The sequence below is a fragment of the Dryobates pubescens genome, chromosome 1, assembly GCF_014839835.1.
Source record: "Dryobates pubescens isolate bDryPub1 chromosome 1, bDryPub1.pri, whole genome shotgun sequence".
Lineage (NCBI taxonomy): Eukaryota > Metazoa > Chordata > Aves > Piciformes > Picidae > Dryobates > Dryobates pubescens.
Genome location: NC_071612.1, coordinates 58,258,370 through 58,280,852, shown reverse-complemented (window position 1 = coordinate 58,280,852; position 22,483 = coordinate 58,258,370). Strand labels below are relative to the sequence as shown.

At 48.8% G+C, this 22,483-nt stretch overlaps 1 protein-coding gene across 7 annotated transcripts in view; it reads left to right on the top strand.

Moving 5' to 3' along the window:
- The window catches only part of IQSEC1 (IQ motif and Sec7 domain ArfGEF 1), a 539,967-nt gene that overhangs the window by 453,923 nt on the left and 63,561 nt on the right, over positions 1 to 22,483 (top strand). For all 7 annotated transcript variants that reach the window (XM_054166409.1, XM_054166399.1, XM_054166431.1 and 4 more), the window contains one exon: positions 18,476 to 18,758. In XM_054166409.1, coding sequence (XP_054022384.1) covers positions 18,476 to 18,758 — 283 coding nt within the window. The remainder of the gene's footprint in view (positions 1 to 18,475; positions 18,759 to 22,483) is intronic.

The window sequence follows — 22,483 nt, the reverse complement described above, 5'->3', positions numbered from 1 at the left end:
ACACCCAATGCTATTTTCTGCTGCTGTTGTATTTCCTCTGGACACAGCAAGAGGAGGAGCTGACCATAAAAAAGCCTTCTAAAACATTGGGCTGATGAATTGGCCACACCTTGAATACTGTGTCCAGTTCTGGGCTCCTCAGTTTAAGAAGGACATTGAGACACTTGGAGGTGTCCAGAGAAGGGCAACGAGGCTGGGGAGAGGCCTTGAGCACAGCCCTGTGAGGAGAGGCTGAGGGAGCTGGGGTTGCTTAGCCTGGAGAAGAGAAGGCTCAGGGGAGACCTCATTGCTCTCTACAGCTACCTGAAGGGAGGTTGCAGCCAAGGGGGAGTTGGTCTCTTCTCCCAGGCAACCAGCAGCAGAACAAGAGGACACAATCTCAAGCTGTGCCAGGGGAAGTTTAGGCTGGAGGTGAGGAGAAAGTTCTTCACTGAGAGAGTTGTTCGTCATTGGAATGTGCTGCCCAGGGAGGTGGTGGAGTCACCATCCCTGGAGGAGTTCAAGAGGGGATTGGATGTGGCACTTGGTGCCATGGTTTCATCATGAGGTCTGTGGTGACAGGTTGGACTTCATGATCTTTGAGGTCTCTTCCAACCTTGGTGATTCTGTGATTCTGTAATTGGAGAACTCTTCCTCCAGCCACAAGCTTCAAATTATTACCCTAGACACCTTTTAATAGTATTGTGTCCATTTGTTAAGAGTTGGAAGGATGGAATTATGTTGGAATGATGTTTCATGTTATGGAGATACGGAAATATGTTGTGGTTGGGTTTGGGGTTTTTTTGTTTGTGGGTTTTTTGTTTTATTTTATTTGTATTGTATTTTTAGTTTATTTTTATTTATTTTCATAGTATCAGTCAGGGTTGGAAGGGACCACAAGGATCATCTAGTTCCAACCCCCCTGCCATGGGCAGGGACACCCCACGCTAGATCAGGCTGGCCAGAGCCTCATCCAGCCTGGGCTTAAACACCTCCAGGGACGGGGCCTCAACCACCTCCCTGGACAACCCATTCCAGGGCTTCACCACTCTCATGGGGAAGAACTTCCTCCTCACCTCCAGCCTGAATCTCCCCACCTCCAGCTTCATTCCATTCCCCCTAGTCCTATCACTACCTGAGATCCTGAGAAGTCCCTCCCCAGCCTTCTTGGAGCCCCCTTCAGATACTGGAAGGCCACAATTAGGTCACCTGGGAGCCTTCTCTTCTCCAGGCTCAACAGCCCCAACTCCTTCAGTCTGTCCTCATAGCAGAGCAGCTCCAGCCCTGCTCATCCTCGTGGCCCTTCTCTGGACACCTTCCAGCACCTCCAGATCCCTCTTGTAATAGGGGCTCCAGAACTGGAGGCAGTACTGCAGGTGGGGTCTCAGCAGAGCTGAGCAGAGGGGGAGAATCCCCTCCCTTGCCCTGCTGGCCACACTTCTCTTGCTGCAGCCCAGGCTCTGCTTGGCTTTCTGGGCTGCAAGTGCACACTGAGAGCTCCTGTTGAGCTTCTCGTCCACCAGCACCCCCAAGTCTCTCTCCTCAGGGCTGCTTTCCAGCCAGTCCCTGCCCAGCCTGGATTTGTGCCTGGGTTTGCCTCAACCCAGCTGCAGGACCCTGCCCTTGGTCTTGTTGAACCTCCTGAGGTTGGCTTGTGCCCACCTCTCCAGCCTGTCCAGGTGCCTCTGAATGGATCCCTTCCCTCCAGCCTGTCTGCTGCACCACACAGCTTGGTGTCATCAGCAAACTTGCTGAGGGTGCACTCAGTGCCACTGTCCATGGCACCCACAAAGATGTTGAACAAGGTCCAGTTCAGGACCAGGTTTTGTTGGTTTAGTTTATTTTAAAAAATATTTTATTTTATTTTATTTTAATTTTTATTGTGGGGTTTTTATTATTTTATTTTATTTTTAGTTTACTTATTTTATTGTATTTTTTAAAATTCTATTTTATTTTAATTTCATTTTGGTTTATTTTAATTTAATTTCATTTTTATTTTATTTTTCATTTTATTGGGTTTTTTATATTTATTTTACTTAATTTATTTTGTTGTTTAGTTTAGGTTTTTTTTATTTTATTTTCAGGACCAGTTTTTATTTTTTTTTTTTTAGTTAATATTTTATTTTATATTTTATTGTGGGTTTTTTTATTATTTTATCATTATTTTACTTTAAAATTTAATTTTATTGTAATTTAATTTTTGTTTATTTTATTTTTATTTTAATTTATTTTTATTTTTATTTTTAAATTTTATTTTTGTTTAATTTTTTTATTTTATTTTAATTTAATTTAGGTTTTGTTTATTTTATTTTTATTTTAATTTATTTTTAATTTTTATTTTTTATTTTTTATTTTATTTTTGTTTAATTTTTTATTTTATTTTAATTTAATTTAGGTTTTGTTTATTTTATTTTAATTGTATTTTTTATTTTATTTTATATTTTATTGGGGTTTAAAAATTATTTTTATTTTACTTATTTTAATTTTTGTTTGTAATTTTATTTATTTTGTTTTATTTTAATTTATTTTATTTTAATTTATTTTATTTTAATTTATTTTATTTTAATTTATTTTATTTTAATTTATTTTATTTTAATTTTAATGAATTGTAAGCTTGTGAAAGTATTACAGCAAAAAGAAGCCAACAGAATCCCACAAGGATTTCAAGGTGTTATTTATATCTGTGTATATATATATATATAGTTATTTTTGTACAGTTCTGATGGGAAACTTAAACCTTCAGAGGTAAAAGGTTTTCTATATAGGTCTCAAAGAATGTTTTTTTCAGCAGCATATTTCTGAACTAAAAGCCATGGCTGTTTGTTTGTTTTCTTATTCTTCCTGTACAATATGTTAATGAATATTTTGCTTAGTCCCTGTTTAATACAGTTCTGTGGGGGTTGGGGTTGGTTTTAATGAACCTGGTTGAAATGTAACCTGTGAATACCAAGTGCTAGGCAATAATTATCCTGCTGTAGGCAGAGAGGAAGCTGAGGGAGTGGGATGATTTAAAAATATATGCAGATCCCTCTGCACACACACTGACCTGTTCCAGCCAAGAGAAAGGGATTTGTGGAGCCAAGGACATGTCTCCAGAAGTGATGCTGGGATAGCATGAGGGGCAATGGCTTTGAACTTCAAGAGGGGAGGTTTAGACTGGAGATGAGGAAGAAAATCTTTCCAGTGAGGGTGGGGAGACACTGGCACAGGTTGCCCAGGGAGGTTGTGGATGCCCCCTCCCTGGAGGTGTTCAAGCTGAGCAACCTGGGCTGGTGGGAGGTGTCCCTGCCCATGGCAGGGGGATGGAACTGGATGATCTTTAAGGTCCTTTCCAAGCCAAACCATTCTGTGATTCTGTGATAATACGCTCAGTGCTGAATAAACATCTGCTGGATGATGATTAACAGAGATTAGCAGAGAATGACATTGTCTGTCTTTACCTCAGGTAGAAGCTCACCTTTGTAAGCTGTACTCAAGTTCTGTTGATGCTTTCAGTCTCCTTTGTGCCTTTCCAACTGCTTTGCCTTTAACAGGTGAAGTTCCTCAGGCAGTAAATGGTTTCTGGGTCAGGGCTGGTTGTTCTGTTTGACCCTGCTGTAGTAAACACTTGTGCCCACTAGCCAATATGCTGCCTCTGTTTGGCTTAGCCAAAGGTGATGTCGGAGGTGTTTAACCTTCCTTCTCCTCCCTGGAAGCTGGAGATAATCTCAAGTAAGCTCTTTTCAAATGGATATTCTTAGTTCTGAAATCTATTCCAAAGGTTGTTCCCTAAAAAGGAAGCTGGGTCAGTTTTTCTTTGACTCTCTTGCTGGTGTGCATCACTGGTTCAGAAGAGGCAGTGCATTAATTCCTACATTCTCTTCTGACATGGAGAAGATCTCTCACTGGCCTGCCCCTGCTCTCTGCTGCTGCTGCTAACCTTCTCTTTTCTTGACTCCTGCAGGGGGCCTACAGGAAAGCTAGGGAGGGACTTTTTAGGGTGTCAGGTAGTGATAGGACTGGGGGGGGATGGATCCAAGCTAGAGGAGGGGAGATTGAGATTAGATGTCAGGAAGAAGTTGTCCCTCATGAGAGTGGTGAGAGACTGGCACAGGTTGCCCAGGGAGCTGGTGGAAGCTTTATCCCTGGAGGATTTTTAGGCCAGGCTGGATGTGGCTCTGGGCAACCTGCTGTAGTGTGAGGTGTCCCTGCTCGTGGCAGGGGGGTTGGAACTGGCTGATCCTTGAGGTCCCTTCCAACCCTGACAATTCTGTGATGGCAAATAAGGCTGTGGGACAAAATGCCCTTTCAAAAGACCTTTTTGTTACTGCCTTTTACAGGGGTGATTAGTGAGAATTAAAACTTGACACTGCCCAAGTGAGTGGATGTTGGTGTTTTTTTCCCCTGAGTTTGAACCCAGGGCTAGGACCTGGGAGCAAAGGAAGGATTACACTGCACGAAGTGGTACTTGCCTGTGAGTGCTGGTCTCTCTGCCAGTGATTGTCACATCCCTTTAACTGCAGCTGGCTTGATACTGGCAGGTTTACTACACAGAACACTACACTGCTGGAGCCCTGGAGCGGGCTGCCCAGAGTGGCTGTGGAGTCGTCTCCTCTGCAGAGATTCCAGCCTCTCCCTGAAAACTGTGCTCCTGGGCAAGCTGCTGTGGGTGCCCTGCTTTAGCAGGGGGGGTTGGACTGGATGATCTCCAGAGCTCCCTTCCAACCCCACCATGCTGGGATGCTGTGAATGGAGGGGTTGCTTTGTTAGCTTTTGCTTCTGAGACACATGCAAATGTCATCTGGGTTTTTCTTGCAGTAAGATGAAGAACCTGGGACCCCACTTTGATGTGCATTCAAAGGTTTCATTTGTTTTGAACAGAAACAGCTGAGCTCAGAGTGCATTCTAAGTAAAAGGAGTGGGTCAATACTTCTCTCCTGGATCAAAGCTTTTGCCACAGCCAGTGAATGCTGCTGTCCATCATAATGGCTTTGAACTTTTGGCAGGGTGTGTTTGAAGGTAGATTGGTTTGTTAATGGGACTGCATTGATCAGATCTGGGGAATTTGTGTTAGTTCTTAATAGAATTGACTTTGGTTTACTAGAGAGTATAAAACAGGCATGCCAGTAGGAGCTGGATTCTAATCTCTTGCAGACTGTGCTAATAACAGAATGCATTTCTGCTCAAATGGTTTCACTTGACTGGGGAGTGAGGGAAGGGAGAAAAACAAACTAAATTGTATGAGCTACAGAGGAAGAGTTTGGCTTTGGAAGAAGGTGCTTGAGGAGCTGTTTGTGCAGGGTAGTTTGAGCTCATAGCATCACAGAACCATTTCATTTGGACCTTTTAAGGTGATCCAGCCCAACCGTTCGCTAACTCTGCCAAGGCTGGGGCTGAACCATGGCCCTCAGCACCACAGCTCTGCCTTTCATCCGGGGATGAGGATCCAACCACCTCCCTGGGCAGCACTTTCCAGTGTCTGGGAATGCTTTTGGGGAAGAATTTTCATCTGATGTCCAACCTAAACCTCCCCTGCTGCAACCTGAGGCCATTTCCTTTTGTCCTATCACTTGATACTAAGGAGAAGAGACCAAGCCCCACCTCACTGCAGCCTCCTTTCAGGGAGCTGCAGAGCGTGATGAGGTCTAACCTCAGGCTTTTCTTCAGACAGAGCACCCCCAGCTCCCTCAGCTGCTCCTCCCCAGCCCTGTTCTCCAGACCCTGCCCCAGCTCTGCTGCCCTTCTCTGGACCTGCTCCAGCACCTCAATGTCCTTCTTGGAGTGAGGGGCCCAAAAGTGACTGTACTATTTGAGGTGTGGCCTCACCAAGGGGACAGCCACTTCCAATGCAAGCTAATCCATCAGCACTTTAATTAAATGCACCTCCCAGTTCACAGCAGAGCATGCCACAGGTACTGAGGCATGAGGCAGCTTGGAAGCAGCAGGGTGTCCCCTGTGTGCAGTGAATGCTTGTGCTTGGATGCAACTGTGAGTGGGGAGGCACAGCTTCAGTTTTATGTGTTTTGTCATTGAAAATGTCACATTCAAACCAGGACTGTTGCACTTGCACTAGCCTGGAGAAGAGGAGGCTCAGGGGAGACCTTCTAGCTCTCTACAACTCCCTGAAGGGAGGTTGTAGCCAGGTGGGGGTTGGTCTCTTCTCCCAGGCAAGCAGCACCAGAACAAGAGGACACAGTCTCAAGCTGTGCCAGGGGAGGTTCAGGCTGGATGTTAGGAAGAAATTCTTCCCAGCAAGAGAGATTGGCCATTGGGATGTGCTGCCCAGGGAGGTGGTGCAGTCACCATCTCTGGAGGTGTTTAGGAAGAGTCTGAATGAAGCACTTGGTGCCATGGTTTAGTTGATTAGATGGTGTTGGGTGAGAGGTTGGACTCGGTGATCTCAGAGGTCTTTTCCAACGTGGTTAATTCTGTATTCTGGCATAGTTATGTGCCTGGAATGAACTGTGGTAGAGGTGTCTTCCTGTGTGGAATGCCTTGATTTATAGAGCCATGGAACTGTTTTGCTTGGAAAAAAACGTTTACTTCAACCATCAACCCAACCCCACCATGGCCACTAAACCACAGCCCCAAGTGCCATGGCTTCCCATTTCTTGAACACCTCCAGGGATGGGGACTCCACCACCTCCCTGGGCAGCCTGTGCCAATCCCTGACCACTCTTGCGAAAAGAAAGCTTTCCTAATCTCCAACCCAAACCTCCTCTGGCACAATCTTGGGCCATTTCCTCTTGTTCTATAACCTAATACTAGGGAGAAGAGACCAACCCCCGCCACGCTCCAACCTCCTTTCAGGGAGTTGTAGAGAGCAATGAGGTCTCCTCTCAGCCTCTTCTCCCCAGACTAAACACCACCAGTTTAATCACAGAATCATAGAATTAACCAGGTTGGCAAAGACCTCAGAGATCACCAAGTCCAACCTATTACCTAACACTTTCCTGAGGTGTTCCTCACCAGCCCTGTTCTCCAGACCCTTTCACCAGCTTCATTGCCCTTCTCTGGATGCACTCCAGCCCCTCAATGATGTTCTTGGGGTGAGGGCCCCAAAACTCAACCCCTGATTCCAGGTGTGGCCTCAGCAGTACCAGTTACTTGACCTAATCATTTTTGCCATTTAACTGGGTTTTTTTCAGGCTTCATATTGGAAGTGGCTGACCACACCAGCTGCTCCCAGCAGCTGCCATCGTGCTGCTCTCTGTTACTCAGAGTTAGTTCCCACTGGCGACTTCTGCTCTGCTTTCTTGGAGCTAGGTAGAGAATTTGGATCTGTTTCAAGTGGTTTTCTATAATTAGGAGCTAGGATCAGAGCTCAACCACTTTACCCTTCAGATTTTGAGAAGAGAGGGTTGGTGTGAAACAGATGCAGAGCTCTTTGTCCTTCCTGGGTGTTTGAGCAAGTTTGTATGGGATGTTTATTGCTGAGGGAGGCAGAAGCATTACTGGGAATCATGCTGATGAACTGATAGGATAGGATAGGATAGGATAGAATAGAATTAACCAGGTTGGAAAAGACCTTCCAGATCATCAAGTCCAACCTCTCACCCAACACCACCTAATCAACTAAACCATGGCACCAAGTGCCTCATCCAGGCTCTTCTTAAACACCTCCAGGGATGGTGACTCCACCACCTCCCTTGGCAGCACATCCCAAGGGCCAATCTCTCTTGCTGGGAAGAATTTCTTCCTAACATCCAGCCTGAACCTCCCCTGGCACAACTTGAGACTGTGTCCTCTTGTTCTGGTGCTGCTTGCCTGGGACAAGAGACCAACCCCCACCTGGCTACAACCTCCCTTCAGGGAGCTGGAGAGAGCAAGAAGGTCTCCCCTGAGCCTCCTCTTCTCCAGACTAAGCAACCCCAGCTCCCTCAGCCTCTCCTCACAGGGCTGTGCTCCAGACCCCTCCCCACCTTTGTTGCCCTTCTCTGGACACCTTCCAGCATCTCAGTGTCCTTCTTAAACTGAGGGGCCCAGAACTGGACACAGGACTCAAGGTATGGCCTAACCAGTGCAGTGTATAGGGCAGAATGACCTCCCTGCTCCTGCTGGCCACACTGTTCCTGATGCAGGCCAGATGTTTTAATACAAGAAGCTTCACTCTTTGCTTTACATTTAAATCCATCTCGTAATTCTTGTGGTGGAGCCTCTAAGTGTCTGGATACTCAGCTGTAGACATCGTGCTGATGGTTATGGACAGAGAAGTCTCTGGGACACAGGAAGGAAATCAGCTTGCTGCATTCCTTCTGCCAGTGGGTATGGCTTACAGGAACCAGCTTTACATGCAGTCTTCCTGAAGAGGGGAAGGAATGAGATGGAGTCAGGGAAAAGTAGGCAAGGGCTGGATTTGGCTGAGGTGAAGAGCTGAGATGAAGAGCTCCTTGATCAAATGCTTCGCTGTTGCAGCAAATAATCGAAGAGCATAAATCCTTCAGTGAGCTGAGCTCAGGGTGTGCAGCCTGACTGCTGGCTCTGGCCAGCCACACTCACCAGGGTCAGGGTTTGGAACTGCAGCTCCCTAAGGGCACAGCCCTTGCAGAGTGGTTTCTACTGTCTCCTGCTGACTAGGAGGTGAAGTTGGCCATGTTTTTCCTGCCATGTTTGTACCACTTGTATGTACTTTTCGCTGTGTGCAATGAAGTTTATTCTGTGTACCTCTCTTTGAACTTGTGCTCATGCTTTTAAAGGTCTAATATGGGCTAGAGAACAGACTTCGTTGTCAAGCTTCTTTTCATGTCCTAAGCATTTTCCAAGGTGAATCTACTGCTAATAACAGAATGGTTTGGGTTGCAAGGAACCTTAAAGATCATAGAATCATAGAATTGTTACAGTTGGAAGGGACCTCAAGGATCAGGCAGCTCCAACCCCCCTGCCATGGGCAGGGACACCTCACACTACAGCAGGTTGCTCACAGCCACATCCAGCCTGGCTGCAAAAACCTCCAGGGATGAGGCTTCCACCACCTCCCTGGGCAACCTGTGCCAGTCTCTCACCAGACATCTTCCTAACATCCAATCTGAATCTACCCATTTCTAGGTTGTTTTTTTTCCATTCCCCCCTAGCCCTATCACTCCCTGACACCCTCAAAAGTCCCTCCCCAGCTTCCTTGGAGCCCCCTGCAGATACTGGAAGGCCACAAGAAAGTCTCCCTGGAGCCTTCTCTTCTCCAGACTGAACAGCCCCAACTCCCTCAGTCTGTCCTCATAGCAGAGCTGCTCATCTGGTTCCAGCCCCCTGCCATGGCCAGGGACACCTCCCACCAGTCCAGCTTGCTCAAGGCTCCATCCAACCTGGCCTTGAGCACCTCTAGGGAGGGAGCATCCACAACCTCCCTGAGTAACCTGTTCCAGTATCTCTCCACCCTCAGTGTAAAGAATTTCTTCCTTATCTCCAGTCTCAATCTCCCCTCTTCCAGCTCACAGCCATTGCCCCTCATCCTATCAGTGCAAGCCCCCTTCTCAGCTGTCCTGTAGCCCCCTTCAGGTACTGGAAGGCTGCCCTGAGGTCTCCCTGGATCCTCCTCTTCTCCAGGCTGAGCAGCCCCAACTCTCTCAGCCTGTGCTGGTGTGTGCACTACCCAGTTGTTAGGGCCTGTTTTCAATTTCATGTCTTTCTTTTGCACTGTTGAGAGTCCACTGGAAATGACTGCTGAAAAGAGCTGCTGATCTCAGGGAATGTTCACTGGGGACATAATTTCTCAAGCATTCACTCTGTTCAGCTGGGAAGGCCCTTTTGCTTCTATTCCAGGTTGCATGCAGTTGTTGCTTTGGCATTTGCATTCTTTTTTAGAAGCAGTGCTGGATTTCTGGTTTGCTTTGAGTTCCAAACTAAATCTGCAACACACTGGTTTGAGCATGGGGATGGGTTTTGGAGACATATGTTCCCATTATCTTGGTGTTTCAGTCCCTACATGCACTGGGACATTTCATTGCTTGCAAACTGTGAGCTTTCTGGGGCGAGTGGGAATGCTGAATAATTATTCCCTGCATCTGCTGGTGTTGGTCTGTGTTTCCCCCCTTAAAAGGTAAGGTCCTAGCCCTCAGTAAAAAAGGGAATTTCTGCTTTTCTGGTTCTCACCTCTCTCTCTTTCATAATGCAGTGTCTTTGAGAGGCAAAAGCTTGTCCCTGTGGATCCAAACCTGCAGCTTCTTGGCTCATTTTGCCATTACTGTTGAGTAGTCTGTAGTCCTGGAAAAGCTTGGGATTTGCTCCTTACTGAAATGTAGGTCTTGAAGACTCTTTCCAGCTTCCATTTTAGGTTCAAATGTTGAAGTTTTCTTGGCTTTTCAGAATTCTGTCTTTATTGCACTTAGTTGGTGGGTTTTGGGGGGGCAGAGTCCAACAGGATGGCATTCAACAAGTCCAAGTGCCAGGAGCTGCACTTTGGCCACAACAACCCCAGGCAGTGCTACAGGCTGGGGTCAGAGTGGCTGAGAGCAGCCAGGCAGAGAGGGACCTGGGGGTGCTGGTTGATAGTAGGCTGAACATGAGCCAGCAGTGTGCCCAGGTGGCCAAGAAGGCCAAGCGCATCCTGGCCTGCATCAGGAAGAGTGTGGCCAGCAGGAACAGAGAGGTCATTCTGCCCTGGACATTCAGCACTGGTTAGGCCATACCTTGAGTCCTGTGTCCAGTTCTGGGCCCCTCAGTTTAGGAAAGATGTTGAGATGCTGGAAGGTGTCCAGAGAAGGGCAACAAAGCTGGGGAGGGGTCTGGAGCACAGCCCTGTGAGGAGAGGCTGAGGGAGCTGGGGTTGCTTAGCCTGGAGAAGAGGAGGCTCAGGGGAGACCTCCTTGCTCTCTCCCACTCCCTGAAGGGAGGTTGTAGCCAGGTGGGGGTTGGTCTCTTCTCCCAGGCAAGCAGCACCAGAACAAGAGGACACAATCTCAAGCTGTGCCAGGGGAAGTTTAGGCTCAAGGTGAGGAGAAAGTTCTTCACTGAGAGAGTTGTTTGTCATTGGGATGTGCTGTCCAGGGAGGTGGTGGAGTCATTGTCCCTGGAGGTGTTCAAGAAGGGATTGGATGTGGCACTTGGAGCCATGGTTTAGTAATCATGAGGTGTTGGGTGACAGGTTGGACTTGATGATCTTTGAGGTCTTTTCCAACCTTATTGATTCTATGGTTTTGGTTTTGCTAAGGTAACCTGAAGAGAAAAGGAAGGTGAGGGTATCAAATGAAAACTAAATCAGGGTATTACAGTAGCTATTCAAACATGCTGAGCAACATTCTGTTGTAAAATATGACAGTGCTTGTGGTGTGCTGGTTACTCATTACAGCCTGTCTGATCAGATGGAAGAACTGGAGGTATAAAATGAGAGGCAGGGGTGAAAAGAGCTGCCGGATTCCTTTCTGCTGCTGAAATGCCTGGAGTGGAAGTGCTTTGTTTTGGTCATGGCTAACCACACAACTGCATTGAGTGATGAGGCAGAGGGAATCCCAGAATCACAACATGGTAGTGGTTGGAAGGGACCTCTGAAGATCAAGTCCAACTCCCCTTCCAGGGCAGCATCACCAAGGGCAGGTCGCACAGGAACACAGCCAGGTGAGCTTTGAAAGTCCCCAGAGACAGAGGCTCTACCACCTCTCTGGGCAGCCTGCTCCAGGGCTCTGCCGCCCTCACAGTAAAGAAGTTTCTTCTCATGTTTAGATGGAACTTACTATGCTTAAGTTTATGCCCATTACCTCTTGTCCTGTCACTGGGGACCACTGAGAGGAGTCTGGCCCCATCCTCCTGACACCCACCCCTTAGACATTTGTAAGCATTGGTAAGACCTCCCTCAGCCTCTTCCAGGCTAAACAGCTTCAGCTCTCTCAGCCTTTCCTCACATGAGAGATGTTTCATCCCCTACATGAGAGATGTCCCAGATCTTGGGGGCTCACTGCTGGACTCTCCAGTAGTTCTTTGTCCTTCTTGAGCTGGGGTGCCCAGAACTGGAGCCAGCACTGCAGAAGTACACAGGAAGGAGGGGACAGAGCTTTCTCTTACTAGGTAAAGTTCTTGAAATGAGTTTATCCACTGAGTAGTGGGAAATAACTAAAACCCATGAACTTTTTCTAGTTAGCAGCACCATCTCCTTCACCTCTCATCGTTGTGTGCTGCTTTCCCCAGAGATGCAGCCCTGCACTGGGTGATGCAGCTTTGACATCTAGGCGGATGGGTTAGACAAGCAGCTTTGGGCAGGCAGGTTGGTGTTAATCTTGGGTGCAGACAGACAGAGCACAGCATGCACCATGGGTAAATAGGGTGGCTGTGGCATGGCTGGGATCACCCTCATCTCACTGCCCTGCTGAAGGAGCCAGCAGATCCTGCTTGCATGCACAGATGGCACTCCAGCTGATGTGCTCTAGTGGCAAAGCCTTTGCAGAGCACGTGGCTCAGCTCTTGCAGGGAATCCAGAGCCGTGCACACAGGAAAGGGGAGCAAAGGCCTGGGTCCATCGAGGTATGGCATTTAAAACAGGTTTATAGTTGAGAGAAAAAAGTAACATTAATCTGATTCTCCCCCACCCCACCCAGTAGTTCTACATATCCATTGAGATGTGTTAAAAATACCACACTTGAGTTCCCTTTTTCTCTCAGCCTTTCTCCTTCCCTGCTGTTCCTCAACACAGCGTTTGAGGTTTCTGGTTTTTTTAATCAGTATTACAAGTTGAGGTTTAGGCAGGAAGAAACTTGCAGTGTCCATTTCTGATGAGATACTGATTGAGGCAGTGCTGGCTTTCAAAGAAAAAAAGTGATTTCAATGTTCAAAGAAACAGAAGTTTTCTTCCAGGGCCCTCTTTTAAGGTTTTGTGCATGCAAAGTCCTATTAATAGCACTAACTGCTTTTAAACATCTCATTTCCATTTCCACTCTTTAGCTGCTCCATTCTTGGCTTCTTTGTAAAGCCCTGGCAAGTACCCTTTCTCTTTTTCTGCCTAGGCAGATAATAAAAGTCTGTTTTCTGCTGGAACTTGAGTGTGATAAAGCTGAAAAGGAAAGAATCACTGAAGTGTTTTTTTGCCCTCTCCTACAATGTAATCCCATCGTTCAACATACTGCCACTCTCACCAGTAATATCCCACTGCATATGGCAGGCAAATGAACCAAATCCCAGAACCCCTGCATGGTATGGGTTGGAAGAAACCTCTGGAGATCATCCAGAGAAGGATCAGAGGCGACCTCATTGCCCTCTACAACTACCTGAAGGGTGGTTGTAGCCAGGTGGGGGTTGGTCTCTTCTCCCAGGCAACCAGCACCAGAACAAGGGGACACAGTCTCAAGTTGTGTCAGGGGAGGTTTAGACTCGAGGTGAGGAAAAAGTTCTTCACTGAGCGAGTCATTCGTCATTGGAATGGGCTGCCCAGGGAGGTGGTGGAGTCGCCGTCCCTGGAGGTGTTCAAGGGGAGATTGGACGTGGCGCTTGGTGCTATGATCTAGTTGTGAGGTCTGTTGGAACAGGTTGGACTTGATGATCCTTGGGGTCTCTTCCAACCTTAGTTACTGTGATACTGTGATACTGTGATACAGTCCAACCCTCCCTGCTAAAGCAGGGCACCCACAGCAGCTTGCCCAGGAGCACAGTTTTTCAGAGAGATGTTGGAATCTCTGCAGAGAAGGAGACTCCACAACCTCTCTGGGCAGCCTGCTCCAGGGCTCCGGTACCCTCACACCAAAGAAGTTTCTCCTCCTGTTCAGATGGAACCTCCTGGGTTCCAGCTCGTGTCCATTGGCCCTTGTCCTGTCAGTGGACACTACTGAGAAGGTCCCAGGCTCATCCTCTTGCCCCCCACCCTTTAGCTCTTGCTGAGCATTTCTCAGCTCCCCTCTGGGGCTGCTCTTCTCCAGGCTCTCAGCCCCAGGGCTCTCAGCTTTTCCTCCTCACAGACAAGCTCCAGGCCCTTAAGTATCTTTGCAGCCTCCACTGGACTCTCTCCAGTAGTTCCCTGTCTCTCTTGACCTGGGGAGCCCAGAACTGGACCCACAACTCCAGATGGAACCTCACTAGGGCAGAGGAGAAGGTGAAGAGAACCTCCCTTGACCTGCTAGCTTCACTCTGGCTTGATCTCCTAAATCCACACTTGAAGTTCATCCACTAGTTGTTTTTAAACACGGAAATTTTCAGTGATTCTCCTGGGCAGGTTTAGCAGGTGGCAGATGCCTCAACTTGGAGGCATCTTACTCTTTTTTACCAAGTTATTTCTACCTCCTGGTGAAGCTGAGTCAAGTTTCATTGTCCTTGTTTCAGAGTACATTTGTCCTTAATTCCTCATTCATATTGGGAGGCCATTCATAGAAGCACAGAATTGTCTAGGTTGGAAAAGCCCTCCAAGATCATCAAGTCCAAACACTGACCCAACACCACCTTGATCACTAAACCATATCCCCAAGTGCTATGTCCATGTGTTTCTTGAGCAGCTCCAGGGATGGTGACTCCACCACCTCCCTGGGCAGCCTGTACCAGTGCCTGACCAGTTGTGTGCAGGGTTGCTAGAAAGATGTCTGCCTAGCCTCCTAGTCACTGGAGGACTTACTCTTGTGGCAAACCTGGAGCAGAACCCAGCACCAGAACAAGAGGACACAGTCTCAAGCTGTGCCAGGGGAAGTTTAAGCTGGATGTGAGGAGAAAGTTCTTCCCAGAGAGAGCTGTTAGCTGTTGGGATGTGCTGCCCAGGGAGGTGGTGGAGTCACCATCCCTGGAGGTGTTCAAGAGGGGATTGGATGTGGCACTTGAAGCCATGGTTTAGTAGTCATGTGGTGTTGGGTGACAGGTTGGACTTGATGGTCTTTCAGGTCTTTCCCAATCTTGTTGGTTCTATGATTCTATGGCAGTTTTGTTCGTTGACAAAACTCTTCTCTCTAGTATCAGGTGATATAACGAGAGGAAGTGGCCTGAAATTGTGCCAGGGGAGGTTTAAGCTGGCAATTAGAAGCAATTTCTTTGCTGCAAGAGTGGTCAGGGATTGGAAAAGGCTGCCCAGGGAGGTGGTGAAGTCAATGTCCCTGGAAGTGTTTAAGAAACCTGTGGCCATGGCACTTTGGGGTGTGGTTGGATGGCCATGGTGGTGCTGGGTTGATGGTTGCAGTCAATGATCTTGGAGATTGCTTCCAGCCCTCTTTCAGGGAGAACCTTTTTAGGGAAGAAGTTCCTTCTAACGCCCAAGCTGAACCTCCCCTGGGGCAACTTGAGGCCATTTCCTCTCCACTTAAGTAAGGGCCAAGGGTGCTACTTCCTGACCTCTTACATTTGCCATACTTGTATGGAAGTGGAGTACAAATAAGGTTGTCTTTAGGAACTTCTGATGCCCACAAGTGTCAGCAGAGCAGAGAAATGCTTTTGGTCTCTCCAGAGAGAATGTGAAGCTGTGCTATGGTCCTGATTGCTTTCCTTCAGGGAGATGTGTTTGTTTTTAATGGGTGGTTCCACAGTTTCAATGTCACCAGCAGAAGCTGGGTCAATTTATCATTTTTAAGTTGAAAGCCAGCTGTATGGTGGAGGGAAAGGGATTAGCTTCCTGTCAGCTTCCTCCCTGGAAAAAGTCATGTGTGCACACTGAAAATATCTCCAGGCTGGGTGAAGTGTGTTTGAAAATACCTTTGGGGTAGAGTCATGTTTTGATGGGCACAAAAAGAGGGCTGCCTTTCAGTGTTGGATGTTTATGGAAAGCATTTGGAGACATCTAAGGGGCTTTGTTCTCCTTCACTTTCAAAAGTACACACTGCCCAAGCTGGGAGAGGTCTGCCAGCGGTGCCCTTGATCTCCCCTGGCAGTGTGGGCTGGTGCAGAGCAATCTTTCTGACCTCACCCCGTGCTTTGAACTGGAGAAGGGGCTGTGTGCTGTGTGCTTGCAGCCAGGCTCGCAGCAGCGCGTTCTGGAGAGACAGAGAGGGATTGGAAGGGACCTCTGGGGATCATCCAGTCCAAACCCCCCTGCTAAAGCAGGGCACCCACAGCAGCTTGCCCAGGAGCACAATGGCCAGGAGGGTTGGAATCTCTCCAGAGGAGACTCCACAACCTCTCTGGGCAGCCTGCTCCAGGGCTCCAGCACCCTCACACCAGAGAAGCTTTTTCCTCACATTGAGATGGAACCTCCTAGGTTCCAGTTTGTGCCCATTTTAACTTGTCCTGTCCCTGGGCACCACTGACGAGAGGCTGGCAACTTCTTCTTGGCCTGTGGTCGTGTACATGTGAATGAAAGGCAACTAAGAAATACAGGGGGTGTTGGAAGGGTGAGGCTTGACTCCTGTAGAGTTTGGATGTACCTGTTCCTAAACTAAAAGGTAAGGGCAGCACTGCCAGTGCTTATCTTGCTGTAGCTGTGGAGTGTTTATTGTCTTTTGAGTGCTTAAATAGGAACATGTGGGGTTTCTGTCAGTGCTGTGTGGACACAGGATGAGGCAGACAGTAAATATTGATGGTAAACAGATGAAAAAGCTGAAAGAGCTCATACCCTACTACAATGTGAGAACGTGATGTAAACCCAAGACAAATTACTGTTAGTCAGCAGCAGCTCAGGATAAACCTTGGCTAGGACTCAGTTTCAAATTGTTTCCTATTCTCTGCAACTCTTGTAATAGAAAGCTGGGGCTTTTTCTTTTCACCTGGCTCACAACAACCCCATGGCAAGCTACAGACTTGGGGAGGAGTGGTTGGGAAGGTACAGCTTGGAGAGGGACCTGGGGGTGTTGGTTGGCACTCACTGAACATGATCCAGCAGTGCCCAGGTGGCCAAGAAGGCAAATGGCATCCTGGCTTGGGTCAGAAGCAGGGTGGGCAGCAGGGAAAGGAGGTGACCATCCCCCTGTGCTCAGCACTGGGGAGGCCACACCTCGAGTGCTGTGCTCAGCTCTGGGCCCTCCCTGCAGGAAGGACATTGAGGGGCTGGAGCCTGTCCAGAGCAGGGCAGCCAGGCTGGAGAAGGGCCTGGAGCCCCTGGGCTAGAGGAGGGCTGAGGGAACTGGGGGTGTTCAGGCTGGAGAAGAGGAGGCTGAGGGAAGACCTCCTTGCTCTGTACAGCTCCCTGAAGGGAGGTTGGAGTGAGGAGGGGACAGCCTCTGCTCCTTGGTTGTAGACCCCTTCAGTTACTGGAAGGCTGCTACCATGTCTCCCTGGAGATGTGGCTCTGCAAGCAGCAGGAGCAGAGGCAATGGTTCCAAGCTGCCCCAGGGGAGGTTCAGGCTGGATATTAGGAAATATTTCTTCACTGGAAGGGTTCTCAAACACTGGAATGTTCTGCCCGGGGCAGTGCTGGAGTCACCATCCCTGGGGGTACTTAAGCAGCCTGTGTGAGCTGGTCTTAGGGACATTGTTCAGGATTGACCCTAGACCGGGTCGAAGCTTGGAGGTGTCTTCCAACTGGCTATTCTCTGTGATTTATTCCTTACCAGTAGCAGCACTCACAGGAAGGCTGTTTCACATAGGGAAAACACAAGAGGAGCTGCCTGGGAAATAAAATTCCCAGCTAGCTCCTCCTGTGTTTTCCCTACCTGCAAATCTCCTGCTTTCATTAGCCAGCAACACCCTCCCTTAGGATGCTTTTCTGCAAAGCATGCCAAAAGCATGCCAGGGGAACCATCTTTCACCAGCAGAGGAATAAATGGGATTTCCCCTGCAGGTTCTTTTCCCCCACCCTCAGTTGTTAGAAGCAAAGTAGCTCACAAGATCCGTTTTATCCCGAGTCTCTGATGAGTAAGGTGAAAGCAAAGCCCTTTGTCACACGCTGTAGTCCACCAGTAAGTATTGCTTGTCTTTGCCAAAGCAAGGAAGGATACAATAAGCATCCTCCAGTTTGAAGAACAACTTGGAGATGAGCACTCTGCTAAGAAATGGGCTGGAGAACCTCCCCTGTGGGGACCATTGGGGCTCTTCAGCCTGGAGAAGAGAAGGCTCCAGGGAGACCTCAGAGCAGCCTTCCAGTACCTGAAGGGGCTCCAGGAGAGCTGGGGAGGGACTTTGGACAAGGGCTAGGAGTGCCAGGATGAGGGACAATGGCTGTGAGCTGGGAGAGGGGAGGTTGAGACTGGAGATGAGGAAGAAATTCTCTCCAGTAAGGGTGGAGAGACACTGGCACAGGTTGCCCAGGGAGCCTGTGGCTGCCTCCTGCCTAGAGGTGTTCAAGGCAGAGTTGGATGAGGCCTTGAGCAAGCTGGGCTGGTGGGAGGTGTCCCTGCCCATGGCAGGGTGCTGGAACTGGATGGTCTTTAAGGTCCTTTTCAACCCAACCGGTGTGGGATTCTGTGAATCAGGTTTTGATTTGTTTTCTACAGCAGCTGCTGAGTGACCTACTCAGGATGTTTCTAGTAGTTACTGTAGAAAGTTAAGTAATGCTTGAAACCTCCATTCTCCTGCTCAGCTCATGCTCTGAAGATGACCTCTGCTTAGCTTACAGTGCAAGTGGTGGTGGTGGTTGGCATGGAAGCCACATCAGCCTGTGGCAGCAGCAGCAGGTGCTGGGTGTCTGTGGTACCATGATACTGTTTGTTGCTGAGGCCACGCTCACCTGAGGCTTTTCCTGTCTTTCCCTTCTGCCTAGTGTTGAGGGTGAAGCTCCAAGCAGTGAAACTGGCACCTCCTTGGACAGCCCATCTGCTTACCATCAAGGACCTATAACACACAGCTCCGCTCTGAGCCCAGACCACTACGAGCACTCTGCCTACGGGCTCTACTCCGTCTCCCCCGGGCAGCAGAGGTCCCGGCGGCCCAAGCTGCAGCACTCCACATCCATACTGCGCAAACAAGCGGAGGAGGAAGCTATTAAAAGGTCAAGATCACTCTCTGAGAGCTATGAACTCTCTTCAGACCTCCAAGATAAGCAGGTATTTGAGCTTTTCCACCTCATTGATGACAGTGGCAGCAGGTCTGTAAGCTGGGCAAAAGGCTTGTCTGGCATCACTTTGGTTGTGATACTGAAAGTACCTTCCTGGGTTTTTTTGCCCCTGGGACTTGGCTTCTCTGAGGTTTTCCACTCTTTTTTTTTCCTGTGTTGTGTCATCCCTGGATCCCTTCCCATAGAAAGGTGTAAAAGGTGTGTTAATAGTGCTAAAAGTAACACCACTTCTGCTAGGGATTGTGATTGGGACTTACTGCAGCTGATGTTCTCTGCTACCTCTGGGGAGAGTTCAGAGGCTCAGTCGGTTTGTCTCACCTCAGCAAAACTCTCATGTGCTTTAGGAGGAAGCTATGCAGATGTTCAAAGCCTTTGACCCTGAAAAGACTTCTGTAAAGCAGTCTCAGCCTCAGCCATTGCTTTGAACTTTTATTCTAAAGGTATTCATGAGGTCTGTGGTGAGAGGTTGGACTTGATGATCTTTGAGGTCTCTTCCAACCTTGGTGATTCTGTGAAAGAGCTTTATTGCCCCAGAAATTCCTATGGAGCATTCATAGAATCAGCCAATCATAGAATGGGTTGGGTTGGAAGGGACATCAAAGATCATCCAGATCCAACCCCCTGCCATGGGCAGGGACACATCCCACCAGCCCAGGGTGCTCAAGGCCTCATCCAACCTGGCCTTAAAAACCTCCAGGGGGGTGACATCCACAACCTCCCTGGGCAACCTGTTCCAGTTTCTCCCCACCCTCACTGGCAAGAGTTTCTTCCTAATGTCCATTCTAGATCACAGAATCACCAAGGTTGCAAGAGACCTCAAAGATCATCAAGTCCAACCTGTCACCACAGACCTCATGACTAAACCGTGGCACCAAGTGCCATGTCCAATCCCCTCTTGAACACCTCCAGGGATGGTGACTCCACCACCCCTCTTCTAGCTTCAGTCCACTGCCCCCTATCCTATCACTACAAGCTTTTGTCAGAAGTCCCTCCCCAGCTCTCCTGTAGCCCCTTCAGGCACTGGAAGGTTGCTCTAGGTCTCCTTGGAGCCTTCTCCAGGCTGAACAGCCCCAACTCTCTCAGCCTGTCTCCACAGGGGAGTTGCTACAGCCCTTGGGACCATTTGGAAATGATGCTGTAATAGCTAATTAGAAGTGAATATGCAGCATGCTCTGGATTTCACTTCTAGATGAAGAGCAGCCAATGGATCAGTCTGGAGAAGAGGAGGCTCTGGGGAGATGTTATAGCAACCTTCCACTACATGAAGGGGCTACAGGAAGGCTGCAGAGAGACTGTTTGCAAAGGCCTGCAGGGACAGGATGAGGGATGATGGCTTCAAACTAGAGCAGAGCAGATTTAGACTGGATATCAGGAAGAAGTTTTTCACTATGAGGGTGGTGGAACACTGGAACAAGTTGCCCAGGGAGGTGGTTGGGGTCCCTTCCCTGGAGATATTCAAGGTGAGGCTCAACAAGGCCCTGGGCAACTTGATCTAGTTGGGGATGTCCCTGCTGACTGCAGAGGGGTTGGACTGGATGAGCTTTGGAGGTCCCTTCTGGCCTGGACCATTCTATGATCAGCGGGGTTTGGTTGGGTTTTATGTTCCTGTTTAGAGATCTTTCTTGCCACAGAATATGTTGTTGCCTGTGAACACACCTGTGGTGTGTTGCATAGTCACTCCAGCCTGTCCATGAACATGGCCAAAGTGGAAGCCTGCAGAATTCCTGTCTGCAAGACTGGCAGGGAGCTTCTCCAGAGTTTGGACCAGGCATAGCTGGTTTCTGACATATATATGGGAGGAGTCTGCTGGTGGTTCTGCCTTTTCAGGTTGGAGAATGCTGCAGTGTTGTTCCAGGGAGACCCAGAAGAGCAGAGCTTGAGTCATAGAATTGTTTCAGGTGGTAAAGACCTCTGAGTCAAATCATCAATCTAAGACTACCATGGCCAGTAAACCATTTCCTCAAGTGCCATGGCCACATATTTCTTGAACACCTCCAGGGCAGCCTGTTCCAATCCCTGGCCACTCTTGCAGCTTCTAATTGCCAGCTTAAACCTCCCCTGGCACAATTTCAGGCTGTTTTCTCTCATTCTATCACCTAATACTAGAGAGAAGAGACCAAGCCCCACCTCACTGCAACCTCCTTTCAGGGAGCTGTAGAAAGCAATGAGATCTCCCCTCAGCCTCCTCCAGACTAAACACCCCCAGTTCCCTCAGCTGTTCCTCCCCAGCCCTGTTCTCCAGACCCTTCCCCAGCTTGGTTGCCCTTCTCTGGAACTGCTCCAGACCCTAAATGACCTTCTTGGAGTGAAGGGCCCAAAACTCAACCCAGGACTCAAGGTGAGACCTCACCAGTGCCTGACTACAGGGCCACAATCACTGCCCTGGTCCTGCTGCCCACACCATTGCTGAGCCAGGCCAGGGTGCTGGTGGCCTTCTTGGCCACCTGGGCACACTGCTGGCTCACCTTCAGATGGCTCTGACTTCAAACTGAAGCCAACATTTGGGCTCTCAAGTGTGAGCTGAGTCTCTGTGCTCTGCAGATTCTCTGTGGCAGTAGGGACACAGCAAATTCCTGATGCTGGATCTGGCTCATGCCAGCTCTGCTGTTTCACTGGACCTCCTTCTGAGGTCTGTGTTACCTCCTTTCCCCCCTTTGGCAGTCACTAGATAGCTCCTCAGGGCCTGATGGAGAGTGTAAGGCTTACTCAGGGGGTCTCCTGCCCTGCAGATATTCCACAGAGCCTCATTCCACCTGTCCTCTTCTGCCAGTTTGCTAAAGCATGAGGGCTGCAGCTGGGATTTGGTATTTGCTGTGGGAGTCCAACACAATAACAAGTGACAATGATGGATACAGGAAGCTTGATGGAGAGGAGCTGCTGATGCTCATGAAAAGCTCTCCCTGAAATCTCACAAGATACTTCACAACCCTTCAGGAAAATGTGCAAAGCCTTGCCTAGAGGCAGTGTGCTTTAAATAGGCATTTAGAAGGTGCATTAAATGCAGATTAAAGTTTATTAGAATCACAGAACACATTGTTTGGAAGAGACCCTCCAAGATCATCCACTCCTACCTTTAACCCAGCACTGGTCCCCACCAAGGATGAGATGTCCACAGCTTCTCTGGGCAGCCTGCTCCAGTGTCTCACCACCTCCACAGTGAAGGATTTCTTCCTAACGTCCAATCTTCCCTGCTGTAGTTTAAAACCATTGCTCTTTGTCCCATCACCAGGGGCCCTTATAAACCATCCCTCTACAATCCCATGCCCTTATAAAAAGTCTTCTCTCCCAGTAAGATCTGGGAGAATCACAGCATTTCAGGGGCTGGAAGGGACCATGAAAGCTCCTCCAGTCCAACCCCCCTGCCAGAGCAGGATCACCGACACCAGATTACACAGGAATGCATCCAAGTGAGCTTTGAATATCTCCAGAGAGGGAGGCTCCACAACCCCCCTGGGCAGCTCAGTTCTGCTTTGATTCCAGGCCTGGGTGAAACAATGACAATCATAGAATGGCTTAGGTTGGAAGGGACCTTGGAGATCATCTACTCCATGCCCCCTGCCACGGGCAGGGATGCCTGAAAAGTAGACTTGGTTACCCAAGGCCTCATCTAAGCTGGCCTTGAACACCCCCAGGGAGGGGGCAGCCTGGTCCAGAGTCTCACCACACTCATACTGAAGAACTTATCTCTAAAATCCAGTCTAACCCACCTCTCCC